This window comes from Epinephelus fuscoguttatus, linkage group LG20, assembly GCF_011397635.1.
Source record: "Epinephelus fuscoguttatus linkage group LG20, E.fuscoguttatus.final_Chr_v1".
NCBI lineage: Eukaryota > Metazoa > Chordata > Actinopteri > Perciformes > Serranidae > Epinephelus > Epinephelus fuscoguttatus.
Window position 1 is genome coordinate 10093745 of NC_064771.1, and position 27763 is coordinate 10121507.

A 27763-nucleotide genomic window follows, 5' to 3' on the forward strand; every position below is an offset into this window, starting at 1 on the left:
AGTACTTTAAATCTTGCTTCTACTCCTTCCTCAAGTATATTTTGGAGCCAGAAATCTACCTTTGACTTCACTACATCTGCCATTTATATGTTTGTTACAACTAGTTTGCTCTAAACGCGAGGGTTGAGTGTATGGAGGCACCGCACACGACAAACGCCTCTACTGCAGATGCCAAGCTGCAGTTGCCTGAAAGAAAAATAAGCCCCACCTGTCTTTTGACCACAAAACAATGACGATGGAGCAAAACCCAGAACAAAAGGAAGCTTCCAATGACAATCACTAGTCACATTTTAGCCACATTCACTAGCAAAATCTAAATAAAGACATAACTTATATAATAAAGTGCTATGCCTCTTGAGATTTCTTCCTTTAAAAACTCATCTTAACTCTGCAAGAACATTGAAATACGTTGCACATACTGTACGTGAAAATGTAGTTAGCTGGATAATGCTAGTTACTTTAATTTTTTATGTATAATGTTAATCTTTGATGTTGCAATATGGAAAAGAGGGGTAGAAGTGGAAGAGATGGAGAGAGAGTGGGAAACTGTTTGCATCTCAGTTGTATAGGCGATTCTTATACGTTTGATTAGCCGATCTGCTTTACTTGAATAAAAAGGTTTTATTAACAAGTGCTGTTTATTAATTATTTTACACCGGCCCTCACGGAAAGTAACTTCTTCTTTAAGTACGTAACATATTGACAGGTATACTTTTACTTTAATTGAGTAGGTTTCTCAAATAGTATTTTCCTTAAGTCGTTTTTTATGGGAGTAATTGTACTTTTACATCGGTATAAATTTCCAGTATTCTACCCACCCTCTTTGTGTAGAATAGCAAGAAGAGATAAGAGGCGCTCATGCTAATTATCCGGTTCTTCTTCTGTGCATTCCAAACAAACCAGAAACCAGAGACATAAACCGCAGTACTTCCTGTGAGCTGGCTTTCCAGGAAAAAGCTGACAGATGGTGAGAACGTTTAATGTTTTCTCCAGCTATAGGCGGAATCACTTTTCTGTTACATCATTCGGGACTGGGAAGCAGGAACGCACAGAGTTTCGACATAAAGATGCCACAGATCATTACTTTCACTATTTACTGTAACTCTGGAAACATCTTCCTTGCTGTCTGTTTGTTCTATTCCTATCTGTATCTTATCATATGCTGCTCACATGACCTACCTCCCCTACAACTCAGTGTAGTTCCACATGATCTGATCATCTTTGATATGAGGGACTATATGCACAGCTCTGTGAGTCCTGCTCATCCCCAGTCTCCATAAAGACAGACCAATGTTCTTACACAGCCCAGTCATATGGCGAACACGCGGAATCGCAGTGACTGCATCACAGTATGCCCTCAAGGCCCGCCCACTCCTCCGCTCATTTAAGACTTCCCCTGCAGTAATCATCAGTAGCAGCAGTAACAAAAGAGAGCGCAAAGGCAGGTTGAGGTGAACTCGGGTCCATGTGAAATCGGCTGGACTCCGGCCTCCCACTATGCTGCTGTCTCTTGATGTGATTGTGAGCACAGGCGGGCGTCTGCGGTGGTTCAAGGCCAGAATGGGCGCCACGCAGAGCCTGTGTCCTCGATGTCACTCTCAGCCATGGCCAAACGTTACAGCCCGCTGAGATTGAAAGTCAGCTAGAAGCCAGGTTTGAGCCAAGATCCTTCAGTTTTCTTAATACTCTGAAAATAACAGACTACAGGGAGCTTTTCTTATTAATCTTTTCCAAAGCATGTAATACGGCCAACAGAGGAGAGAAACATCCAGAACTTCTGAAATGGCTCAAATTCACAAATAGTTACGTTGTCAATGCAAATTAATAGTTCAGTTATTCATAGTGATATTGATGTTGGCTGCTTACCATTAATTTCACTTGTGAAGTTGAACTGAAATTTAAATCCTCCTCAAACATCACCTTAAGTAAGTCTCAAGTTACTGTAGTGAGAATCAAGCAACTCATGAAATTCTGATGATCTGATCAAATGTTAGCTTTCTAGCTAAGGTTTGAGCAGCCAGTCAGTCAGCCACAAAGACACATGTATATTTCATTGTGGGCTTTCTAGCGATGGGTGAAGTTGGATGATATGTTGTTCATGTCGCTGATTTCTGAGCTGCAGACCTTGCATCCTGCTGTTCTCTTCTACGTCATCGACGACATAATCCTTGAATGCAAATGTTATTATTTTTGGACTAGCCCCCTCAGTAAAAGCTGCCTCATGCATTTGTCTTTCCTGGTCTGCTGCTTCCTAGTAGGTTGCCAGGATTGCACTAAAAATAACCCAATCATGTCTCAAAAACAAAATGCTATTTCTCAAACTAATAAATGAAAATATTTATTATAAAAACTCAAGTCCTTTTGAGTGATCTGTTTCAATACTAAGTCAAGTCTCAAATCATGAATACCAAGTCAAAGTCAATTCTTTTATTGGTGTTAGTCAAGCATGTCTCAAGTCACTCAAATATGCAACTTAGGTCTCACTCAGTTTAAGTCATATGAGTCAAGTCCCCTACCACCACACTGATTTCGAATCAACATGAAATTTAAGTAGTCTATTCAGTCTTTCCCTGGTGCTGCCACCTCATTAGTTAGTCTGATGATGGAGCTCATTTTACACTGTATCTGAGAGTTTTAAAATTTCGAACATCAGCTCACTTGGAATGGACATTATACGACACTAGTGAGGGGTAACATTAAGTTCCTACGGGGTGGGTGAGTGGGGACTTGATGTTTGATGTTTAATTAGCATGTTGCGGTGCAGTGGTGGCAGGCTGGGGCCCGGTATTGCTTGGTGTTGCCTCCACAGCCACATCCTCCAAATAGACAGCAGAGACACACAGATCAAAGCCCCAGAAGGGGAGGAGGAGTGAAGGAAGAGGGGGCGAAGTAGGAGTGGGAAGCGATGGATTCAGCACGTGGCTGAGATAACACGCAGCAGCAGGAGAAACTCCCTTCCTCCCCCTGCTCTTTACTCACCCCTGACATGGCAGAAATGTGCAGATAAAAGAGACTTCTGAAGTGAGATTGTGGGAGGGAATAGGAGTTGAAGAAAAAAAAAATGCTGCGCTCACATTGCGGCAAAAAAAAAAAAAAGAAAAAAATAACACTTTGCCATTACAGTCAGCATTATGGGATGTCAGTCAAATACAATGTGAAGATTCCTCTTCTTGTCAGATGATGGCTCAGTCTAATCCTGAACACTGATAACAAAAAGCTATCGTTTAAAAAGTGCTGTGTTTTAAAATTTCATTTCATTTTAAAGCACACAACCTAATTTATCCTGCCACTGACAGTTTTTCTTTGGAAACGACAGACTTTAAGAGTGCTGAGTGCTGTATCTTATTGAAAAAGTACCTGTAAAACCAAGTACAGGGCAAAGGGGTGGAGTAATGGAAGTGAGCAGAGGAGTGAATGGTACCTTGAGTCTGGAGGGAAGAGGTAGAGTGACCAGGTGTCTCTCTGTTTACACCACTCCGGCTGCTTCTTCTCCAGCCAGCGGAACAGTCTGGCAAAACGACCCTGGAGGGAGGAGGAAGTGCACAGTGCATTCATTATTCATATGTTCACAATTTCATGTTGCATATTGTGAGCCACACTTATTCTACACGGATGTAAGTTTTTCAATTGGTTTGTTCTTACAAAACTGTTTCAGTTTTGTATAAAACAAGGCAACCTGCACCATCAATATACAGTAAACATTTATTTGCAGATGATCTTTTAATGTATATAGAAGTCCCTGTTATATATGTCCTACATAGATGAATATTATGATTACTATTACTCACAAAATATTTGTATTCATATGTATACTTGTTTGTCACTTTCTACATTAATTCCCCAGAGGATGTGCTCAATGTAATAATATGGTAAAGGCAACTACTTAACTCATCCGTAAACTTGAAAGTAGTATTTCATTGACAATGTCATCACATGTTCCAGCGTTCATGTCATTTCTATGATTAAATGTCCTTGTAGATTATCCTATGTTGGAAACCATCACGCTCATTTTCCATGCTGCACTTGTTCCCTTGTTTTCATCCTTTTTCCAATGGGGTACACAATGTGACAAATGATACACATGACGCTGTCATTACTGAGAAACACCCACAACTAATTTTGCACATGGAATGGGCTGCACACTACCTATGTTGTTCCATCAATCAATTGTGCGGGATCTTCTTTTCAAGACTAAAGTGATAATTTCCAGTGTAACTTGATCAGAGAAAGTTGGATCTGTGAATATCGCCCTTTAAAAAAATCACCTGATATCACTTTGCACTCCAGAATCTTGCAAGCAAACACTACTCATGATAATATAATGGAGATACTCCAAGACATTAACCATCTTACCATGAAATGTGCTAATATCCACTTATTCACTCAAGACCAGAAGATTCTGTTTCCCTCGTGCGATAATCTTACAGAGGACAACCATGTCTCAACAGAGAAGCTGAGAATCCAACTTCAGAGACTCAAAGAAAAAGAGACGCGCCTACAACTACACCCCACAATGCTGACTGAAGACTGGATCAACAAGGGCATTCCCAGGGGCCTAAAGATCCAAAAAGAACCTACTATAGGCACGTAATGTGAGACATTCACACAGATATGGGGGAAATCCCAAACAAATGTTCATTTGATCTGATGTTACTGATCACTGAGCAAGTATCATAAGAAACAAAATAATTCTATGATCAAAGAACATGAAGACAAAACTAAAGAGAAATTAGGCCCTGACTTCAAAGCTATCGATGAATCCACCAGTCTGTGGCGAAATACAAACACCTGCTACAAGCGAAAAGATCCAGTACAAGAGGGATACAGAGGACTATTCACACAACAGAGTGTACCGCTGGGAAGGACAGAGACAAGAGGCAACCTCGGAGGAATGCTGCACTGCACCTAGAGGACTCCACTACAGAAAGCAGGTATCAGCAGAGGAACAGGGGCTTTCCTTACAACCAGAAAACAGACAGGGGAAATGGTACAACACGAGATGGTGGCCACAGACCTTTGACGCACAACCATAGCAAGAGGGTGTGGTATCAACCTTTCTACAAAACAAGTGACGCACACATCTCCATTTTGTCTAGAGGTTTATCATTTGTTCCTACCACTGTAGATAGACAATTTGATGCAAGAGTGGATTTATTCAAGTTTTCAGTTAAATTAAACTCAAATGGATATACTCAAATAATTTGGCAGATGTTACCAGCCCTACACCATTAACCCAGGGGCAGGTTTGCCCTACAGTGAACAATTCCTCTGTAAACAAGGGGGGATTTATGGTTATTCAGGACTAAGAAAAACAGTCAAAATTTATAGTGTTTAGAAAGAGTTTTAACATTAAATGAATAAATTAATAAACTGAAAAGAAGCATGCATGTGTATTCACCCCCCTGACTATGAAGCACACGGATAAGACCTGGTGCTACCAATTACCTTCAAAGTCACAATCTTTTAACTGGAGTCCACCTATGTCCAGTCTATGTGTCACATCATCTAAGTTTTTATGTTGTGAAAGGACCGAGTCTGCAGCACTACTAAACAAGGGGTACCACCAAGCAAGTGGCACCATGACAACCAAGGAGCTCTCCAAACAGGTCCGGGATGAAGTTCTGGAGAAGTACAGATCAAGGTTGGGTTATAAAAATATAATTAAAACTTTGAACATCCCTCTGAGCACTGTTAAAACCATTATTACAAAATGGAGAAAATATTGCACCACAACAACCCTGCCAGGGGAGGGATGCCCACAAACTTTAAAGGACCGGGGAAGAAGGGCATTAATCAGAGAGACAACCAAGAGCCCAAAGATAACCCTGAAGGAGCCGGAAAGGTCCACAGCACAGACTGGATTATCTGTCCATAGGACCACTTTGAGCTGTACACTCCAAAGAGCTGGGCTTTATGGACAGTGGCCAGAAAAAAAGTGAGAACTTAAAAAAGGAATAGGAACACATTAGGAGTTCACCAGAAGACATGTAGGAGACTCACCAAACCTATGGAAGAGGGTCCTCTAGTCATATGAGACTTTCTGGCCACTCCTCCATAAAGCCCAGCTCTTTGGAGTGTACTGCTTAAAGTGGTCCTATAGACAGATATTCCAATTCCCAGCTCCTTCTGGGTTATCTTTCTCCTTGGTGTCTCTCTGATGAATGCCCTTCTTGCCTGGTCCTTGAGTTTTGGTGGGCAGCCCTCTCTTGGTAGGCTTGTTTTTCATTCTTTAATAATAAATTTTAATGGTGCTCAGTGGGATGTTCAAAGTTTCACATACTTTTTTATAACCCAACCTTGATCTGTACTTCTCCAGCTCCTTGGTCTTCATGGTGCCACTTGCTTGGTGGTGCTGCAGACTCTGGGTCCTTTCAGAACAGGTGTATAAAAACTAAATTATGTGGCACTTGGACTGAACACAGGTGGACTTAATTTAACTAATTATGTGGCTTCTGAAGGTAACTGGTTGCACCAGAACCTATTTAGGGGCGTCATAGGAAAGGGAGTGAATACATATGCAAGCACCAATCGCCAAAGACTGGGCTCTGCTCTTAAAAAATATTGGCATATTTTATCATCAGATCCAACAATATCCATGGATTTAAAAGAACCACCACTCGTATGTTTATTGAAGAAGACATAATCATGTAGACAGCCTGGTACAGTATATAAAATCAGTGAAAAAAGTACATAGTCTTTGTTTAAGCCTCTTCCTAATGGGTGCTACAAATACAAAGGATGCGCTCAATGTAACAATGTGGTAAAAGGCAACTACTATGACGCAAAATGACACAGGCAGCATCCCTGATTAAAATTAGAGATTTCTCTTGGTTTGAACATTGATGGAAACATTTGGGATGACGTACGCACACAACAAAATATGTAACATTGGTCTGGTCATTTTTATACATTTGAATGGATAAAAGTTACATGTTACATCTTCAGCTCTCAGCTCTACATCATTAACCACAGATCGATCTGCAGAAGGAAAAGCAACCATGAAGACATGCGCGCACACTGACCAGGCTGGCCTCGTCATCTGCATTTTCGTCTTCAGTGTTTTCCTCCAGAGAGACATGTGTGGGGCCCAGGACCGATGGAGAGCCCTTTCCATTGCAGTCGCTGTGCTCAGGGGGCCGTAAGTGTCCCAGTGAAGGGGGCCTGGAGCTGTGCATACTGGCTGAGCGGTACAGGTAGGGCACCTGCACATGGAAAAGGACAGGAAGGAGGGACAGGATGCAGCTCACACTTGTCATATAAATGCTATACTCTCATAATCTTATTCTGTAGGTGCTTTGTATGGTAACAGATTTGGTAAGCTTTGCTTCATGCACAGAGGTCTGATAGCTACTGAGCACAATTGTTTACTTATATTCTGTCTTCTATTTGATTCTGTTAAGACTACAAACTTGTCAGAAGTGTTGTGCTGGGCTGAAGGAACTCATAAAGCAATTCCCCTCCATGCCACAAAGCAAAGTCCTTCCCTGTTGTATCCCAGCCAAAGATGACAGCAGGTGATATCCCTTGTTAACATTTCATCAGCCAGAGAGGAGCATTTACTCAGCAAATAAATATCCCTGCTCTAATCTTATGATGGAAGGAAAGCCTGCAAACTCCTGACTGTCAATGTCATATGAGTAAATAACAGTTCCATTACTGTAGCCTGCCTGCTTTCATAGTCAGTGAGTCAGGGTAAATGCTAGCATAACCTGGTTAACTCAACTGGTGATCTGCAGAGAGTTTGTCATTAAAACTACCTAAGCTTATTTCATTTTGTTTTAAAATATGTGAATGTGTCAGAAAGTTAAAATGCAGTGTTGTGTTTGTTTTCACACTCCTACTTAGAACTATGATGAGGAATAACATTCCAGTAAGTGCAACAAAGAAAGATGCCATAAAAATCTGACAATATAATTTTAAGATGTACACTAAAAGTTACTACTTTCAAGTGAGCGGGGCTTTCAGTTTATGGAGATTGTGGTATCGACACAGTTTCAACCCCAACTGTGCTCCAGGTTAAGAGTCTTATCGACAAATACCCTGAAATTATTCAGAGGTGGAAACTGATGGATGCACAGCGTCTACCTGCAGCAGAGCATCAGGGTGCAAATCCATAGAGCTCCGAGTCTCTACTGACTCCATCCTCCGGTGTCTGGGTCTTCTCTGTGACTGGGACATGGAATCCGTCCTGGCCAGAGAAGCATCGTCTTCGTCCATCAACCCACCTCCGCCTTCCCCGTCATCTGAGCTGGAGCCACCCTCCCCGGAGAGGAGAGACCGCCGCTCCCCAGACTGCCGCTTCTGGCGTTTGAGTGACGGCGCACGACCCAGGCTGTTCCAGCTGGATCGGCGGCTGGTCCAGCCGCTGCCAGAGCTCCATGGGGCGTGTGGAGAAGAGCTCTGGGCGCTGGTCTGGAGCAGGAAGATGACCAGGAGGGTAAGAGGGGCACAGAGGGATGAAAAGCAGGGAAGAAAAAAAAAGAATAACAAGAGGAACAGCATGTAAATGTGTTGATCTTGTATCTTGGAACTTGGACGAAGTTGTTCTTTCATGCAAATAAACCAAGCTGAATTGGGTTGACTCGGCTTGACGTGAGCGGAATTGAATAGAGATTCATGCTGACAGGCAGACAGGAGCAGATGTAGAGATCTGGGCTTATTTTCTCAAGTCTTTATCCCGATCATCAGTTTGTCAAATAAAGAGTGGCAGCAGCAGCAGTAAGTAGAGAGTCAGACCGGCACGCCACATTAATCATCATCAATCATTACGACCTCCACACATCAGCAGGACGCATACAATGAATTCAGAGAGACACTCGGAGGAAGGCCGGGGGGTACGGTGAATGTGAGAAGAATAACAAATATACAAACCGGTGATTTGTCATAACAGGCTGGGTCTATGGAGACGTTACTGCCTCGACGGGACTCGTAGCCCAGGACAGGGTCCCCTCCAACGGGCAACTTGGGTATGGGCATGGGAGTGGCAGCCGTGTGGGTAATTAGAGGTGGAGTCAGGCTGGTCTTCAGGTCCACGTGGCCATTTACAGGCACTACTAGTTTAGGAAAGAGGGATGTAGAAAGTAAAATTTAGTGGAGTGGATTAGAACAAATGGGAGCAGTGTTGGAAAGAATTAAAAGAACACTTAACCCAAAAAATTATCATTTCTGTTACTCACCACCTGTTACACTGAACTCTAAGAAAACGTTGTCCCTTTCCCACGCCTCCATGGTGAACAAAGAATTCAAAAATGGAGATAACAGCAACACTATAACAAAACATCCATTTAAAAACTCACACAACTTTCGGAGCGAGAAGTGCTGTGCAGGGCGGACGCAAGTTTGGGCAAACTGGACACATGTATGCTTGTGGCTGCAGCTTGATTTGTTGTCTAGATGTGAGCACTGTTTGAACTGGTAAACTGTCACACCCTCTTGTTGCACTGCCAGCTTGTTCCGCATTGCAGGTATCCCAGGGTGCTTTGTGCAGTGGCCTACGTTTCAGCAAAAGTAGACAGATGGTCTTTTGATAATCGTATTGACATTGTAGCACCTTTCACTAGAGTTTCAGTGTCTAGATCACTTGCAGACATAACTCAACACTTCCTCTTTCAGTTTCAAAAGCCTTCTGACAACGTTTCTGAGGAAAGGATCCCTTCATTTGTAAACAAACATTGCTGACACTGAAGTGGCTTGCAGGGCTCCATAAATAAGTGGCGTACTGGCTTTTAACTGTGGAAATACAGTGGTTACAGCAGCCATTACGCACGCGGGCAGTGTTGCCCGGCAAGGGCTAATTCCCATTTTTTGTGACCGTGCGAACGGAAGGCACAACAACGCGCTGACTGCGCACTGCGCACCCTCCAATCGCTGCTCTTCACGCCAGCCACATCCGCATCACCATGGTATGGATATATGACAGACCCAACAGCATCGTTTAGTTTCACTTTCCCCGTTCGGCAGTGGGAGGACAGTAAGCTCACACCCTAGTCCTCCCGTTTGCTGCTGCGGGCTGGAGCGGGCAGTCAATTAGACTATGAACAGAACCGCATGCGTGTCCGCAGCTCTTCGCAGACCTTCAATGCGGAATATGAGGATATCCGCATTTACGCAATAAACGCACTGGCAGTATTTAAAGTTTTCAATGTTCGACAGAAATGCCTGGTGATATCAAAATATCTTTATAACATTTGCCCAAGTGATGCTAGACTTTATAAAGTTGAAACTGGTCGTTGGCATCATCCACTAACCTGTAGGATACAGACAGACTGCAGCAGCAGTGAGGACACGGAGCACTCAGTCAGCTCAGTCTAGAATAGATGGCATCTGGGGTGTAGGCGGAAGTGGGGGACACTGCTCTCGTGCCAAAAGTTCCACCTGGCTGCTGCTTACATTTAACTTTTTTTCTCCACAGTAATTTTGACTAATAACTAAATAACATGTTTGTCACATAAATTGTTAGTATTAATAATGGGCTCTGGAATCACGTAAAATAACTAATCAGCTAAATAAACTGAATAAACACATGGATCTTTACTAAAATTAATATTTAAAACATTTCTGCTTAAACAGTCCCATACACTTGTGAGTAGCACACCTGGGCAAGCATGCATTTGAGCTCAACAGCATCCACAAGCAGAATTCAAACGCACAGGCTTGCCCATAGGAGCTACTCAAATGTGGAAATATTTTACAATAAATAAGTCTGGGTAAAAAATGCATGTGTTTGGGAAGTACTGAGCAAACTCCATAGAGACATGGATTATACTGTAGGAGTTGTGTGAGGGTGCTTTCAATCAAACTCAAGTTTGTTTGCCACCTAAGTGATGTTTGTTTGGGCAGGTGTGAACACAGCAATCTCACTCAGGTGCGCACAAAAACAACCAGACCGAGACCTTCTTAAAGAGGTGGTCTCGGTCTGGTTACAAACAAACTCTGGTGCGGTTCGTTTGTGGTGAGAACGTGTTCTGACCTCGATCCAAACTAACTGCAGTTGCATTAGGCATTGTTTGGGTTAAGCATGTTACAGTCCTGGAGGATTATTAATGTGCACCTCCTCCTGTACTGCCTTAATATGCACATTCAGCACATCCAATGCATCAAAACATTGTTTTCTAGTTGGAGCCGCGCCTCGTTTTCAAACTGTATGGTTTGACTAAAATGAACAATAACAGCAATATAGTTCATGATGACCAGCACTAAAATCAACCTGTGTAGATGTCCCTCCATTGTGACATTAGAAAGTGTTGCATTTATCTTGCAAGTTCTCCTCTTCAACGTTTTCCTGGATTTTTCGCGCATGGAAATTCTGACCAATCAAGAGAAGCTTTCTTGCGCAAGGCATTTTATCTGGTCTGCTTGTAAATGCTGCTGTGAAAACACAAACCAGCTCTAGGCTACTGTGCAACTTTATAACAAAATAACACTTGCTTTGGTCCCTGATTCAGACTAAAGCAAGCGAGCTTTAGGTCTGAAAGCACCTTGAATTTATAAATGAATTTATAAATGGATGTTTTTATATAGTTTTGCTATTGTTTAACATAACCCCTAATAACTTCGGGAATTTTTTTCTCTTCTGCATTCTTCATTCAAGGTGGAGGCATTTGAGAGCTAGAATGACTGCCTCATGGCTGTGTGCCTCAGTGAAGCAGTCAGGTTGCAGATACAGTTTACATCCATGTCTGTTCAAACTCATATGTAGACATGACAGTAGAAAAAGCTTCAAATATGGATGTTGCTGCAAAAAACTACAAATTCTAAAACATGGCTGCTCACACACATCTTCAACCTGACAGCAGATTAGTGTCACCAATTCAGTATCTGACCAAATACTCCCCTTCTTGACCCTTGACCTTTTGAATATAAAATGCCATCGCTTCATCATTTTATCCTGTTAGAAATTTGTGTGAAAATTTCTGCATAATAAGCATATGAGTCCTTGAGTTATGGAAAAAGACATTATGCTAGGTCACAGTAACCTCACCCTTTGACCACCAAATTATAATCAGTTCATTGCTGAGTACAAAAGGACGTTTGAGACAACTTTGAAGAGATTTTCTCAAAGCGCTCCTGAGATATTAACAAGAATGAGAGAGAGGCAAGGTCACAGTGACCTATAACCTTTGTCCTTTGCCCACCGATATCTTTTCATTTCATCACTGAGTCCAAGTGGACGTTTGTGTCAAATTTGAAGGAATTCCCTCAAGGTGTTCTGGAGATATCGCTTTCGCGAGAATGAAACAGACACAAGATTCCAGTGACCTTGACCTTTGACCACCAAAATCGAATCAGTTCATCTAACGGTTTAAGTGGACGTACCGGATTTTAAGAAATCCCCTCAAGGTGTTCTTGACATATTGTGTTCAAGAGAATGTTATTATGGATGAATGAATGTAAGCACATGCAGATGGACTTACAAACTCACAGACGTACAGATGCATGGACAGACAACCAGAAAACATAATGCCTCTTGCCTCAGCTTGGAGGCATAAAAACCAAATTTTCACGAATTCAACATTACACAGACAGGGTGAATAATTGATATACAAATGATCATTTTGGAGGTTATGTATTCCTTTAAGGAGTGCTAGGGTTTCATGTAAAGAACAGAGGGGAGAATGAATAAGATTAATTCATTAAAGATGGCAGTATTGAAAGAAAAATGACAGAGGTGACAGATAGAAGTGACAAAATGAAACAAAAAGTTGATTTTAAAAAAGGATAATAGAGGAGAATGAAAGTGCTAACTTAAATTAAAACAGGAGGAAGAGCAGGAAGAGGTGACGCATGGGGAGGAGTGCCACAGGGGTGCAGCCTAAGTAAAGCAGCACAGCATACTTAAAAATGGATGCCTCATACTGTTATTGAGCAACATGAATATTTCAGCAAGGCATTAATCTTATGGGATGCGTGGGAGAGAATATTATGTTTGGCAGCAACACAAATACATGACATGCAGAGGGGAATGCAACTTTAATAACGCTAATTTCTCCGTCTTCCAACCTTTATCCAAGGCCTAGAAGACGTATATTAGGCTCTTCCAGCTACGTGAGCATTTTCATACAGAGCATCTGAAGGGGCTGGAGGGGAGATGATACCGCACGTCTGGGAGTTCTACTCCATACAGTAGTGTTTCAATTGGTCTTTTGAGTCTGCACGGACAGTAATTAGAGAGTATGGGAATTGGTGTATGAAGAATTATGGATGAGACTGTTGCACTGGTTTGGTGCTGTGCAGGCACGTGCCCTCTGAGTGTGGTCTGAAACCTACAGAGAAAAGGCTGAGAACAGGAGGCCACAGACAGAGAACAGGTGGGGGATGTTTGTACAGGGTATACTTCAGATGCCTTCGGCCTAACTTGTATCGCAAACTTTTACATCCATTTTGTAAGAAAGACAAAACAGTGCGGAATCTACGGGGATCTAGCAAAGATTAGAGAGGGAAACTGCCAGCAGTTAACTGTGCAAACACAGATGGTACAAGTTTTGCCAAGTGTTGTAATAAAGGTTTGAGTTCAATCCTTTGCATTCCTCTTGCAGCACCATTGATTCAAGCAGAGTGCAGCCATGCACTGTGTTGTCTGTATACTCATGTACAGTTTCACCTGCAGAGGCTGATAAATCCTTCTTGCTGCCGTTAACATCCTCCATACTTCGTGCACAGGAATCGATCTCCGAACTCAATTTGGAAGCGTCACCCTTGACACACAAAAAACACACAAAGAGTTAGAGGAGAGCACCTGTGAAAATCTGTTTCTTGGTAGAGTTAACAGAAAGCATGTGGGTTGAAGTTGCCTCTAAACACAGATCCCTGCTTGGCTGTATCTCTCTGTAGTCCCAGTGTCGCATCAATCCTTCAGTTCAGATCTGACCTCGGATCGGTCACTAGAGGCAACCTCCCTCTTGTAAGCAGGCGGGTGAGGGTGTGGTCTCCCTGATCCCAGAGTTCAAAGGTCAAAGGGGGCAGAGAGACGGTGAAAAAGATCAACTATGAAAAGTGTTGTCATGCAAGGACAGTGAGAAGGTTCATGGAGAAACCACACTGAAACACAAACAGTAAAATGCAACATGGCGGTTTTGAGAGAGAACCTGGCAGGTAGATTTTTGTTGTACATCACATTGGCCGCATGGCAGTTCTTTTTAGTTGCCAGACCTGTACACAGCTACAATAGAGCTTCAGTGTGGTCTCTAGGTCCACGATTTTCACACTTACACAGAAACACACATCACACACCAAGTGTACTTCATCGTGGTGTAAGGCAATCTGTAAATCAGCAACCCTCAACTTTTTTTCAGAACAGCAGAGCTGTTTATGCCTTGTTTTGCCCTCTATCATTGTTCTAGTCAAATTGATTCGTTCTCACTATCCCACATTTACATATCGTACTACCTCCCCTTACTATCTTTCACAGACTTTTCTCAAGCTCTTAATTACTCTCTTCCAGGCGCTGCTTCACGCTGCCTTCCACTTACAAACCTACTGCAGTGAACCTTAGAGTTCCTGCTTGTATTAGTTGCGCTATGCCGGAGCCTGCAGACTCCATTAATATGTGCAAGGGTTGCCAGGTGGATGCTGGATTAATAGAATGCCGACCCGGTGAGTCAAACCTCTGTGGTAGCAAAGTGAATAAACTGTGTGCAGAAAAGCCTCAGGACCTAATCACCATACACCTCCTTTTAAACTAACAAATTACTTTCTTGATACTTCCCAAGAGTGTGAGAGAAAGACACGGTGGGTGTGGATGTATACTGCATATTGCATTTGTTTACTGCAGGTGTGTTGGGTATGGCTATCTTTAAGGCACCAATTTGCCCTTTTTCCCTCTTGTAGTTAAAGCCACTGTTTGTGAGGCCTAGACTGATTTCCTCCGACTTGTGAAGTGTCGGAAAATTAGGTAAGGAGAGCGGATGCTAATGAATTAGCAGGCAAGTCGACTCGAGGGCTACTTGGAGACAGCCGTGGTTGCAGTGCTCATCACGTTCCTGCATCTAGTTATTTAACACAGTGGCTTGTTCCTATTTAAAATCTCAGCTCACAGCAGGAAACACGGAGCACCTGGGAATGCCTACTTTAAATAGCAAGGTATGAAAACTAAGTGTTATGTTCTGAATTGATGAAGGAAACTCAGGCGGCTTTTGGATGAGAAATGCCTTCAAGAATCTAAAACAAGTCCAGTCGCCTTTAGGGTTGATTAACATTTACATTTGAACTAATAACAGTACACAACGGTATCTTTTTTTTTCGGTATCTTGTGCTCTCTATAATAACAATTTCAATTTTTTTTCTTTTCAACATGCAGTAGGACTTTCTCTTTCCCTCTATACGTCATGACGATCAACAGGCAATTCTGCTGATAATCAGATTAATATTTTGAATCTTCAAAATACTTGGCCAATGGAGTGCCCCGGTAACAGAACATATACCCTTAGGGACACATTTATCCTCAACAGTAGATTCGTAGACAAAGAAGGATGGACCCCTCTGTCCGTACGCTGTGGTTATTGTCCCTGTGGCTGTGTACGTTTTCTGAAAGCTTAGGGATATGGACGAAACGGAGCAGCACCACCAGAGAACATGGAGGCAGTCTAGCATAGTTCAAGCGTGATACGACTGGAGGAGACAAAGAAGAAATTTAAGTAATGGCAGAACGGAACAAATCAGTAATAGATAATAATACATAGTAATATACCATATAGTGAAAATAGTAAAAAGAATTCTCTGTCCATATGTTGGGATGTATATAATGGCCATACAGACCACTGTCATCTACGACCCTGCCTCCGTTTAAAGATAGCCTGCATTTTCACAATCTCCTCCACTGTTACCTTGTTTGTTGTGTGAAACTTTTGACTTGCCCTCTAGTGCCATCTATAGGCTGTATTTATGCCATCATAAAGGACGCATGGAAGTATGAGGGCAGTGACATTTAAAACTTTTGAAATGGACGTATGCATTTTCATACATAAAGGGAGTATAAATTAGCTTTAGAGCTGAGTCCTTACTGCAGCAGCCCTGGTTCGAGTCCTGTCCAAGGCCCTATGCTGCAGATCCTTCCCTCTCTTTCCCCTTTCATATCTGTATTTCATATCTTTGCCGATTCTGATTCTATGGGAGTAGTATTTAGACAGCCATGCCTAATTTGCCTTTAGCTACATTCTAGACATGTTTGGGCATGAAGATTATACCGCAGACAAATGTTCACACTGTTAAGCAAACACACACCCCTCAATTTATCACCAAACATTTAAAAACAAAGTTCTGTTTTAACCACAGCAAGAGCCCCTCTCCTACAGGGCTCATCAACCCACACACAATCAATCAGACAGGACAGCTGTGATAGGACAAACCCAGTGGAGCATCAGCACTAAGCATTGTGGGTGCTCAACCTTATCTCCTCTCCCTCTCCCTCTCTCTTCTCTTCAGGTAAGGGGGGAAAGAGAGGAGAGCAGTTGAGTCTGGTTCCTGCTGAGCGGTGGTCAGGTAGGAGCTTGTATCTGCAGTAGCCTCTGGACAATGTAAAGGTCAGCGTGACAGAGTGTGTGTACTCACAAAGCAAGGCCAGGGCTTTTGTTGTGAGGACTCTGTAGTATAAGAATACGGACCAGACCTGACAGGCCCAGGTGAAGACTGACGAGACAACCTGACCTTCATCTCTCCTTTCTGAGGCACACAGACAAAACAGCTGGCTTAAAGGAAATGACCCTGGACAGGTTCATCACTATGCCCACTGAGAACATCATCATCCATGTGTCCATTAGAAATGTTTCAGCTTGATTAAACGATTTATGCTTATCCCAGGGCTTTAATCTAGTGTTATTTCACATCACAGAGATGAAAAGGACAAAGAAGACTCGAGGTAAATATCTGAAAGAACCAGAGTTTCTGCTGAGTTCTGAGATCAGTCAAAGGAGGAGCTGCTACATGAAAACATGGCCACTCGCTGGCCACACACATTGCTGGCTAGCTTATATCGAACATCTGTATGGTTGGTACATTGCCTGCAGCAAATAAACAGCAACTATCCAGGTGTAAAATTCGGAGGAATAACACAAGGTGAAAATTTGCATTGCTTTGTGTCTGAAGGCACTTTACGGAGTTGTAAAATGATGGTGATTTCATCTCCATTATCACAACTGTTCTACGGAAGCCCTGAGAGGCAAGTGAGAAAAAAAATCTGATGATCCATTTCTTGTCTTGTCTAAAGAACAGTTTTGCCAGGATCAATTTTTTAACAAGTGCTTGCATAATACTCATTTCAGCCACAAGAGGCTGATATTCACCACTACCCCACATTTTAAATACAGCTAATAGTACCAATAAAAGTACATATGTAAAGGCGCATATATTGTGTTAATGAATAACATTACTGTCATGTACCTTGTGTTTAGAGCACATGAAGGAATTACAATTCACCTGGAAGGAAACATGAATGCTTAGTCCGATACACAACATTATGGTAGTGGTGCACTTCAGCCTTTGAAAAATTTAAATGGCAAAGCTTTTTTTTTTTACTTGCCAAAACGTTTTCATGTGTTTTCCTGGATGGGAAAAAAATAAAATAACTGAAGAAATGATTGTTCACCTGCCAAAGTTTTCCACCTGGTTTCACGGTTGAAAAAAGAAAAGAAAAAAAAAACATACTTTGAAAAAGGATCCTGGCAAACCTTGTTTTTAACCCTGCCAAAATCTTTTGCCTGTTTCCAAAGATGGTAAAAGAAAAACCTAACTCAAAAAATGATTTTCACCTGGACAAAGTTTGTCTTCTCCATCTGTTTTAACAGCTAAAAAATTTAGGAACTTAGAAAGATTATTCTAGCAAAACCTCCTTTTTACCTATCATAAACAAAGGAGACCTTATGAATGCATCACTAGATTTTACCTCTCAGAGCTTCCATACATTTCTGGCAGCGCTGTTAAATAAAATTATAGCTTAATATTAGAATAGCAGCAGAACAAATATATTGGTGCAAACTAAAACAGCGTCTTATTTAAACAATGTATCACCCTCCTCTTTTCAAAGTCCCATGTGCTGTAACACTGTAAAGCAAACATTCTTTATAGGTAGCCATTTTAAATCCCCAGCCCAAGCTTCACTGTGATTTTGTTTTCATGTGTGGAAGGTGATTATAGCTTAACTTTCCAATAGAAGTCAGTGCAAGCACATGATTCCTCTACACCTGCAGGACTAACACTATAGAAGATTAATTGACGCTATTATTTCTTTTGGCTCAGCATCTCGGCTACACTAAGTTAATGATTCCTTTAAGAAAACATAAAGTGTAGGACTCTTTAGGCAGCATAATAAAAAATAGCAGTTTAAACAACACTAATCTATGTGCAGCAGTAGTATACGCCTCTATCTACAGATGGCACTAGCAGGTTAAAACAGACTTAGAGTACTTTAAACTATATAATTCTGACCAACTGTATCAAAGATCAAGCTGACCTCAGACATGCTCTGCCCTAGCACTCTGATTGTCAGGAGTGCACAAAGCAATTTAGAAACCCACAGTCAATCGGCTAAATTGGTTGAAACCACACCAGACTGTAAGGGAGAGATGAATCCAGCTCAGACTTGATTTTGATCTTTCAGATTTCCTTCTCCCTCTCTCTGTTACTTTTCTCTCTCACTGTCTCTGCCCTCTCTATCTTCCCTTTCTGCGTCATCTTCTCAGTGTCTTTCTTTTGTCTCTTCTTCACCCTTTCCCTCTCTAGTGCATTACGTATAACTTCTTCACAGGCTGACATTAATCCGTATCTCGGCTGTCAGAAAACAAATCCTCCATATGAAAATAGATCCAGCCGGAGTGAATCAAAAAACTTCCCCGCATAAAAAAAGACGCTGAGTTTTCTTTCCAGATTAAGGCATCTAAGAAGGAGCAGGAATTAAATAAGACTGGTTTAGGGAGTCATCAACAGAGAAGCCTTTTGTAGTTTTTGGTTTTAATCCTTATCTAGATGAGGGAGGTGAGCATCACCTCCCTCATCTAGATAAGGGTTAGAATAGGGTTATATTACTGAAAGGGCTTCTTGGTATGTAAGTGTTGAGTATGCTGTTGGTTCAGGGAGAATTCAGCCAAGATCAGTGAGTAGATGGAAGTGTTGGTGGTTTCACTGGGGAAAGGAAACGTGGGGATGATAGCTCTGAGGTAAGGGTGGGGGGTCTGGACACAAGGGAAATCCCTCATCCTGAAATAACCTGGTTGTTCGGATAGCTTGTTTACACTCCGCCACCCCAATTTAGGCATGGTGGCAGGAGCAGGAGATTGGCCAGACCAGGGATGCTGCTGATAGCCAGACAATAATAGTCACTAGCAGCACACAGGGGGATCTCAATTACATTGCTTTAAAAAGGGTGTAAATGGAAGACGGAGGGTGGATGTTGATAGGAGCAAGAGGGGTAATTGTTTTCTGGGGGGTTTTGTGTGTGTGTGTGTGTGTGTGTGTGTGTGTGTGTCCACCAAAATTATATCCTACTACAGCTGCATTTGAGACGCATCAGCCCAGGATTGGATTGGATACCTGAGCTGTAGCAGCAAACCTCTAAACTAACATCATTAATGACAACCACAGCAATACATGTATGGAGGTCCAAGAGTGCCAATATTGAAACAAAATAATTTAATCAAATTGTATTTTCACTTTGCACATATATTATAAAAATCCAGCTCTCATTTTCAACTTTCAGTACAGGTGATTACTGGCACAATGAAAATTAAAAAATAAAACTCATGTGTAAAACATAAAACATAGCACTTCCATAATGTTCATGTTTTGAATATATAATAAATTTGCAATCTGCATCCTGAACTTAAAAATGAAACCACGCCAACATGGTCACAATGACTTTGTTGCTTCTTGCATTTTATTTCTGAATTTATGTAATGTTTGGTGACCTTGAGTGCCAAGAAAATTATTATTATTATCAAAATATTAACTTATTATAAACCTCTGCCAATTTGAAAAACAAAACAAAACAACATAAATAAGCTAAAAGGCACATAGATACTGCCAAAAGGAAAGTCAAAATAATGAAGAGTTTCATTTTCAAATTAAAAGACAAATTTTAGTTTTCCATTTGATTGAATATCTTTGTTTTAATAGTGGCAGCTCTAGACTTCTACACATGGCTAATTGAAATAGTGTATGAAACATATACAGTGTACACAGAGTTATAAGAGGCAATCTAGAAGAAGAATCAAACTGCAATAACAGGTTTAACCATTAGACCAGCCAGCAGACTCCACTCAAATCCCTGTTACTAGCTTGGGCCCCCAGTGGGCTGCTGTGTTTCAACAATTTGGAACGTTTGTCCATTGGAAAACTCATGGCTCAGTTCCGGATAGCATTCAACGGTGTGTAAAATTAGAGGACATGAGGACAAGACTTACAACCATCTTTTCAAAGGCCTCATTTCACAGAGTGTACTGGCCTTGCCCTAAGAGCCTGAGTCATGCAAACAGAGTTGATCCCCCCCCTCTTTTTATTAGCTCTCATCCTCTAGTCCGTCTGGATTCATCTGGCTGTGCTGGGGCCTCCCAAAAAGCCGGCACTCAGCCTCCCTGCTTCGTCCCCCTCTCTCGTTCCCTTCATCTCTATTCTTCAGCCAGATAAAACAGAGACTGAGAGAGGGAGATTTTTGGCAGTGCCGGTGCGGCATTCTTACCCTGAGGCTAGAGAGAAAAAAGAGAAGGGTGGAGGGCTGGTGGGAGGTGAGCATTCAATCTGAGGTTTAATGCGGAGTCTGCTTTTAAAAGGGACAAGAAAAGAATCACACACACATAGCAAAGTAATGCAAGTGTTTAAGCACTTTGTTGTCTCTTCTGAACAGTCACTCACAGCCTCAGTTAGTTTCAGAAGCAAGGGCATCATGCAGGAAGCAGGTTGGAGGACTTTTAGATGATGTGACAGTCTCTGGCAGCCATGTTGGAGGTCCTCTACTTTTGGCAACATAGATGCATTTCTGCATTTGTGCGCCAACAATAAAGAATTTGGTTCTTTTCTGTGAGACTGATTGTTTCTTAGGGATCCAGCCAGTTGCACTGTATCATACTGTACTGTTAACTAATTTGATTTGCACCGTTTTCAGGGTGTTATGGCATTTGTTATTATGTTTCTTCTTTTTCCTCTTGTTCCACAAATTCATGTAAATTTCAAAAAACACCCAACATGCATTTTCATTAAGCCCTACAGGTATTGAGCCATGCTGGATCAACAGAGGTTTTGAGATTTCAATTGCTGAGATTTAAACCACTGCCACAACACAGAGAAAATGAATAGAATTCCATTAGTGGCACACAGAGACCTGACAAATTACTCTCTGTAATTAAATTGCAAAGCCCTTTTCCAAAGATATTCTATTTAGTCGGGGTAATCCACAAACCTTGCTGCGAACAGTTCTTATTATTTCTTTTAGCTATGGCTTAAAATAGTCACCAGTTTTAATTATTTCAACTTTCTGCAAAATTATGTTGTTTTTATTTCCCATCAGTTTGGGCAAACGGATGGCTCTAAATACTACAATAAACATTAATGTCAGCAGATGTTCCTTTGGAGAAGAGGCCAGCGGTTGTTGCAAGTGAACAAAGTGCAACAGTTGCCAAAATTGTTCAAAACTGACCCAGACAAAAGCAGCTGATTGAGTTAAACTGCTAACTATAGTCAGGTGTCTACAAAAAGTTATCTTTATGATTTCTGTTAGCAGGAATTTTAAGCTCTGTGATTGGATGTTCACCAGGATGCTGCTTGGAGTTGCAGCTGACCTCACTCTTTGAGGCCCAGACCCACCAAACCAACTTCAAAGAACTAGCGGCAACGAAAGCTGACTGTTGCGTTGCCTCACATTGTCTGCGTCTCAGCCAGCACACTGCATATGAACACACCGCAAAGGCTACAGCCAAAGGCCAACTAGCGCATACGTTCTGAGTCTGAGTGAGAGGAAATAACTCTCCACACCAGTAGATGGTGGTAGTCTGTATTCAGCATTCAAAAAGTGAAACTGGAATACCGTCTTGACGCTATTTAGCCAGTTATTGCATTAACAACACAATCCAAAGTTGAAAAAGCAGAGCATATTTACCATGCGCCAGTGAACAAACCATTATGAAACGTCTCTGCTGAAGAGCTAAACGGCTAAGGAACAATAATCTTACCTCATGCAACAAATTTGTTTTAATCTCTCTCTCTTGACCTTAGCTCTTTGTTTACTTTCCTCACTTCCATTTCTCTTCTCGTGTGCTGAGCTAACTGCCAATCAGAGTAATTTCATTCAACGATGGACTCCACCTTCACTGACGCCAATTCAACATGCCGAATTGGCCGAAAAAAAGCCAGTGCAGGCTGAGAAGAGGGGCAATGGTGCAGAACACACGGCATGGACTAGGGTGACAAATGCTCACCAGCGGCCCAATGTTGACCAGTGGCTGACCATTAGCTTGGTGTATCAGGGCCCTTAGATTTTTTTGAACACTGGTTTGTACCTCTTCCTTTTTACTGAATTCAAAGAGCCAGATTTTTTTTTTATCACAGTTACTCATCTTTTGGAAAAGCTCCAGTTGCAAGACACTTTTTGCAATGAAAGTCAAGTTCATTGCAACTGAACTGGACTTTTACTTCCCACTTCAGTACTCTGTTGAATTGGCTGGCAGCAAGACTTTCAGCAGTGTAGATCTAAAAACCTCTGTGAGTAAAACAGAACCCATCTGCATGGCACAATATCACTAATGGCAAGACAGAAAATAAAGCAGATTGTTTTTGTAATTTGGATGGAGTGGCCCTTTTTGAGACACTAGCAGCTAGCATAGGCTGGAATTATTATTTTGTATGTTAATGTATTTGATAAATGATGTAGCTGATTTGCTAATCAGCCAAAAATGCTGCACAAAAGCATTCAGGACCTACATATACTTTGAGTTATCCTGCTACTGTTGTGACTATTAATGAGAAGACAACCTCCAAGCTGTGGTTACTGAGAGATCTGACATGCAGCTGTAAAGCCTCTAAAGGGAAGGGTGAGGAGAACGGGCGGAGAGGGAAGGCAGAGGGGAGAATAAAGGAGGGCGGTTAGTTTATTAAATGCAGGGCGGGAAGGCAGAGCTGCAGTGCTTTACATACCCCTGAGTCTACAGGCAGCTGAATTAGGCTCAGCTGGGCATGCAAATCCTCCCGCTTGGACACTTCCTATAGTGGAAGTGATCGGTGCAGCCGGACAGGAGAGGGAGGCGCGCACAGGAAAGGAGGCAGAGAGGTGAGAAGGTGTAACCACAGCAAGTAGACAAGAGCAGAACGAGAGAGTTAAAGGAGATTCAGCCTGTTGTAACATTTTCACTTTACCATGCAACATGTCAGCATATCAAAGCAACTGTCCTGGATCACAGTATGCAGTCACGTGCTGCACATGTGCATTTCAGCAACTGGAATTAGTTGAAAGCATGAAAAGTCAGGACAGTAAAGAGTAGAGGTGAAGAGGACAGGCATGTTTTACCCTCCATTGGTTCCATTGATGTTTTGGATGAAAATTGTTCAGAGAGCAGTAATGTAAATGATCCTGACATTTAAATTTAATGAGCTATGTATTGTTCAGGACATAATGTGCTCAGCCTAGAAGCATTCCTCTGCGGCTGACTCAAGTATGTATATCTGCCTCAGTGTGAATCCTACATGTTTGTGTATGTGTGAAATGTATGTTTATTGTTAGAGTGAGAGGTGCAATAAAAAAGAAGAAGAGCTTTTGTCTCTCTGCTGTTAATAGGTCTCCATAAAGAAACAGGTCGGTCTGTTGCGCTCTCTGCAGCGGATATTGGATTCTGTCACATGAACAAACTGTCACAACCTGACGGAGCAACACAACGAAAGAAAGAGATGGGTAATGGGAAGCAATAGAGTATGGAGTGATTAAGAAGATGGAAGGATGAGTTAAATCAAGAAAATTAAAACAGGCAAAGAGGACTGAAAAAAACATAACACCTCCATAAGGTGATTTCTTTGCTGCCTTTATGTCCAAAGCAATATGGATATTAGAAGTGACACAATAGTGTGTGGCTTTGTGTGATTTGGCTCTATGGCCGTTCATCTCTCCAGGCCTGGCTCACGTCATTCAAGCGCCCCGTTACCTAGCAACCCTGACGCAGGGAAAGTTTGGCCGACTAAAAATAAACTTAGTGTTTGCAGAAAAGGATGTTAAGTTGAAAAAGGAGAGGGAGAATTAAGCCAACAGCTCTGTGATGATACAGGAGAGCAGAGGGGGAGAACAGAACAGAGCGCTAATAGACCTTCAGGGGTTTCTACATTTGGTCGTGTGTGTTTATGGGAGTGTGTATACGTACTGTATGTGTCTGGAGATTTCGCAGGCAGGTAGCGCAGAGTGGGGTTTTATAGCTTGTTTGCTAAACAAAAACAGCTGTCTGCTGCAGCTGAGAATGATACTATGAGATAGACAGATAGATAAGGATGAACCAAGACAGCACAGTTGGAAGCTGGAAAAAGAAAACAATGAGCTGAAAGATGCTAAAATGGTAGATAGTTAACTTAGCTTCCTAGTGTTAGCATTGTTTGCTATGAGTCTTTTTGTTGTTGTTCATGTCTTTGAATCTAAAATTACTGCCTCACGGTTGTATGCCTCCGCCAGCCAGTCACACACATCTTCAACGTGAAAGCACACAGGAAATATACAATCAGCACAGTTTCATGATGGTCATCTAAAATTAGAGTCAGCAATTCAGTATCTGACCAAATGCCTTTCCTTCTTTTCCTGAGTTATGTTGTTGAATAATGGCCAGAAAAGTGTTTTTGCAGGATGTTGTGATGTCACCGTGAAGCTGACCTTTGACCACCAAATTCTAATCTGTTCTTTGGTGAGTCCAAGTGGACATTTGTGCCAAATCTGAAGAAATTCCCTCAAGGCTTTTTCTGAAATATTTGAGATATTGTGCTCACGAGAATGGGAAGGACAAATGGACAACCCAAAATTATAGCATCTGGCCACAGCTGTTGCATAGCATAGAGATCTGCTGGGTCATTGGCAGCTCCTACACATTCAAGTGTCATCCCACTCCATAGAAAGGACAGGCGCCAGCTGGTAGGGATGGGCATTTCAAGTAATTTCCATACTCAAATATTGAACAACAAGGCTTCAATAAGCCCATTAAACCATAAATTCAAACATAAACTGAGAAAAATCAGCAAACTTTCTGTTGCTGCTGTTACATATTGGTGGGTGAGACGCAGCGCTGAAGAACAGTCTCAGCTCTCCTCCCACTCAGTTCAACGTTTGCCTGGTTAACACGAGCTAACAGCAGCAGGGAATAACATGTGACACTGAGCCTATAAACAGTCCCAGCAAACCCGACACTATAATGGCTTTACTTTGTCGTCAAGTTTTTGAATCCATAGACTGTGTAATAATGAACATAGTCACTGTAACACCACTGATTGGTTTCTGAACTCCCATTTTGAAGCCTGGAGTTTGGCATTTTGGCCATCAGCATCTTGGATTTCTGGAGTGACCATATTATGATTGAGGGGTGGAGCTCTGAGGAGTGAGGGGTGGATATGACTCATCCACTGTGGTGACTCCTCGAAAACAGCCTGTCACTCACAGCAACAACCCTAATTATGAGTTTAAGCCCTGATAAAATAGGGTCATGAATGGGGGGATTGTTGGCTTCATTTTTAAGCCCTGGCACTTGTTGGCACTTGTTTGAATCATGATTTGAATCAGGACTCAGAGTAACGTATGGCGTAATGTAAAGAGTGCTCAAAACACAGATCAAGCTAAGCAACAGCAAACGTCAGCCATCCAGCTGGTTAACTGCCTGTGTAGCCATAGAAATTTAAGTGATATTATAATTGGTTCATGAGTTCTTTTCCACACAGATATTGCACCAGTTAAATTAAAGCACCAAGATCATCAGTTTGTATCAACACTAAATAAAAGTGGTGCTAAAAAATTAATCAGTTTATTAAATTGATGTTTTTGCCATTACAATTCTGACCATATTGAGACAAACGTGATGTCACTGATTCTTGGCAAAACCCAATTTTAATGTCTGGTAGACTGGAAGTCTCCAGAAATGCATTAGCACTAGTCTTGGCTTGCATATAAAGCCTTCATCTTAAGTAGCTTTGGTCATTGTCTCCCACCTCCTATGTCATTCCATTCACCACAGTCATCCGCATGATATTTGTACAGCAGCGAGGCGCAATAGGAGGAGAAGCCCATTCAAATTTAATCCATATTTTATGAGGCTGTCAACCTCTCTCCCTGCCTCGTCCGTTCTCTCTCCTCTCAGCCCGAGAGCCAAAGAGCATCGGAGATCAAAGCATAGGTGCTGTCACTCCTTCAAGAAAGAAAGAGAGGAGAGAGACAAGTGGAAAGTGAGATAGGCTGAATACTTGTGTGATTTACTCTCTCAATCTTGCCTCACCCTATGTTCCTTTCTCTCAGTCGCTCTATCTGTCTTAAATAAAGCCCTTTATGCTCCAAATGGGCTGGCTGGAAAAAAAAGTCACTCAATGAGTTTCAACTTTTTTGCTCCCCTTGAAATTTTCAGGGGAACTGTTTTTCTCAGCTGCTGTTTCTAAACAGCTTCTTGTCCTTCTCTGTCTTAGAGAAGAATCACAAACACAGTGCGTTGGAGGGGAACATTTCACTTTTTGTTTTATGACATAAAATGAGTTGTACTAAGGAGGGGAAAGATCAGGGGGGCATGAAAAAAAGGTATCCGAGCATGAGACTGATGAAACGGGATGTGGGTGATGTGGGCTGATGCGCAGTCTAGTCTAGCGGACATAGTTTTCTTATGATGTGCTTTATGGCATGACTGCATTGGCAAATAAGCAGAACAATAATGAGGATGACTGCTGAGATAGTGGGAAAGAGTGGGAGGAGAAGAGGCTGACAGCGAGATGAAGATGAAGAGGAGAGGAAAATGAAACGCTGCAACTAGTGTGCTCTCATGTCCTCACATAACCCGCTGCAGAGAGTGCAAGAAAAAGGTATAGGCTAATGCCTACAGCGTATGTATGTGTGGGTGTAAAGATCCATCTTTTAGTGTTCTGTGTGCCTGCGCTGAAAAATAAGCACCTTATTGAGTGATTTACCATTTTCACCCCTCCAGAAATAATTTATGTTTAGACCTGGCATCAAGCCAGATCACTGTGCAAGATTCAACAAGTTGACCTGCATTTATAAGAAGAGCAAGAATCTCAACCCAATGGCAGATTTCTTCTCTGGCTTTTAAAAAAATTGATTTAAAGACTTACTTTCACATAAGTTATTTATGTGGATTTGTAAACAGCAACGTCATACCTCTGTCTGGAAACCCTCAACCAAGATGGCCACCAGCAAGTTGAAGAGGACGTAGTTGCCAAAGGTCATAAGAGCGATGAAGTAGAGGGCAGCTACAGGAGAGGTGGAAGCCATGCCGTTATATAACACCTTGTTCCAGTCCTCCTGGGTTAGGATCTAAAGAGAAGAAGAAAAAAGTATTAATGAGAAGAAGTACATCATTATTCAGCAATTATTCTAGTAGTTTAATATGTTTGAGAAGTGACCGCTTGCTAAGCCTCATCCCCCTTTCTTACTTGTCACTTTCCGTTCTTTCAAGGCATTGCTAAGAGTGGTGGTTTTACGTCTCCAAGTTCTGGGTATGTTCTAAAACCATGGGTCCTTTCTGACAGAAGTAGAAAAAAAAAGCCTCTCATTTCTATCCGACAACCATGGTTTTGACAGCTGAAGTGACAACTGTTGCTAGGAGATTTTATCAGC

The 27763-nt window shown here is 41.9% G+C and overlaps 1 protein-coding gene across 12 annotated transcripts in view; it reads right to left on the reverse strand.

Moving 5' to 3' along the window:
* cacna1g (calcium channel, voltage-dependent, T type, alpha 1G subunit) overlaps nucleotides 1–27763 on the reverse strand; it is a 213037-nt gene that overhangs the window by 77744 nt on the left and 107530 nt on the right. For 7 of the 12 annotated variants that reach the window (XM_049562750.1, XM_049562749.1, XM_049562747.1 and 4 more), the window contains exons 12-18: nucleotides 27305–27460; nucleotides 23110–23175; nucleotides 13601–13694; nucleotides 8872–9053; nucleotides 8086–8412; nucleotides 7023–7202; nucleotides 3422–3522 (exon numbers count right to left, since the gene is read on the reverse strand). In XM_049562750.1, the coding sequence (XP_049418707.1) occupies nucleotides 3422–3522; nucleotides 7023–7202; nucleotides 8086–8412; nucleotides 8872–9053; nucleotides 13601–13694; nucleotides 23110–23175; nucleotides 27305–27460 (1106 nt within the window). The remainder of the gene's footprint in view (nucleotides 1–3421; nucleotides 3523–7022; nucleotides 7203–8085; nucleotides 8413–8871; nucleotides 9054–13600; nucleotides 13695–23109; nucleotides 23176–27304; nucleotides 27461–27763) is intronic. The other 5 variants (XM_049562754.1, XM_049562752.1, XM_049562757.1 and 2 more) reach the window with 3 other exon arrangements.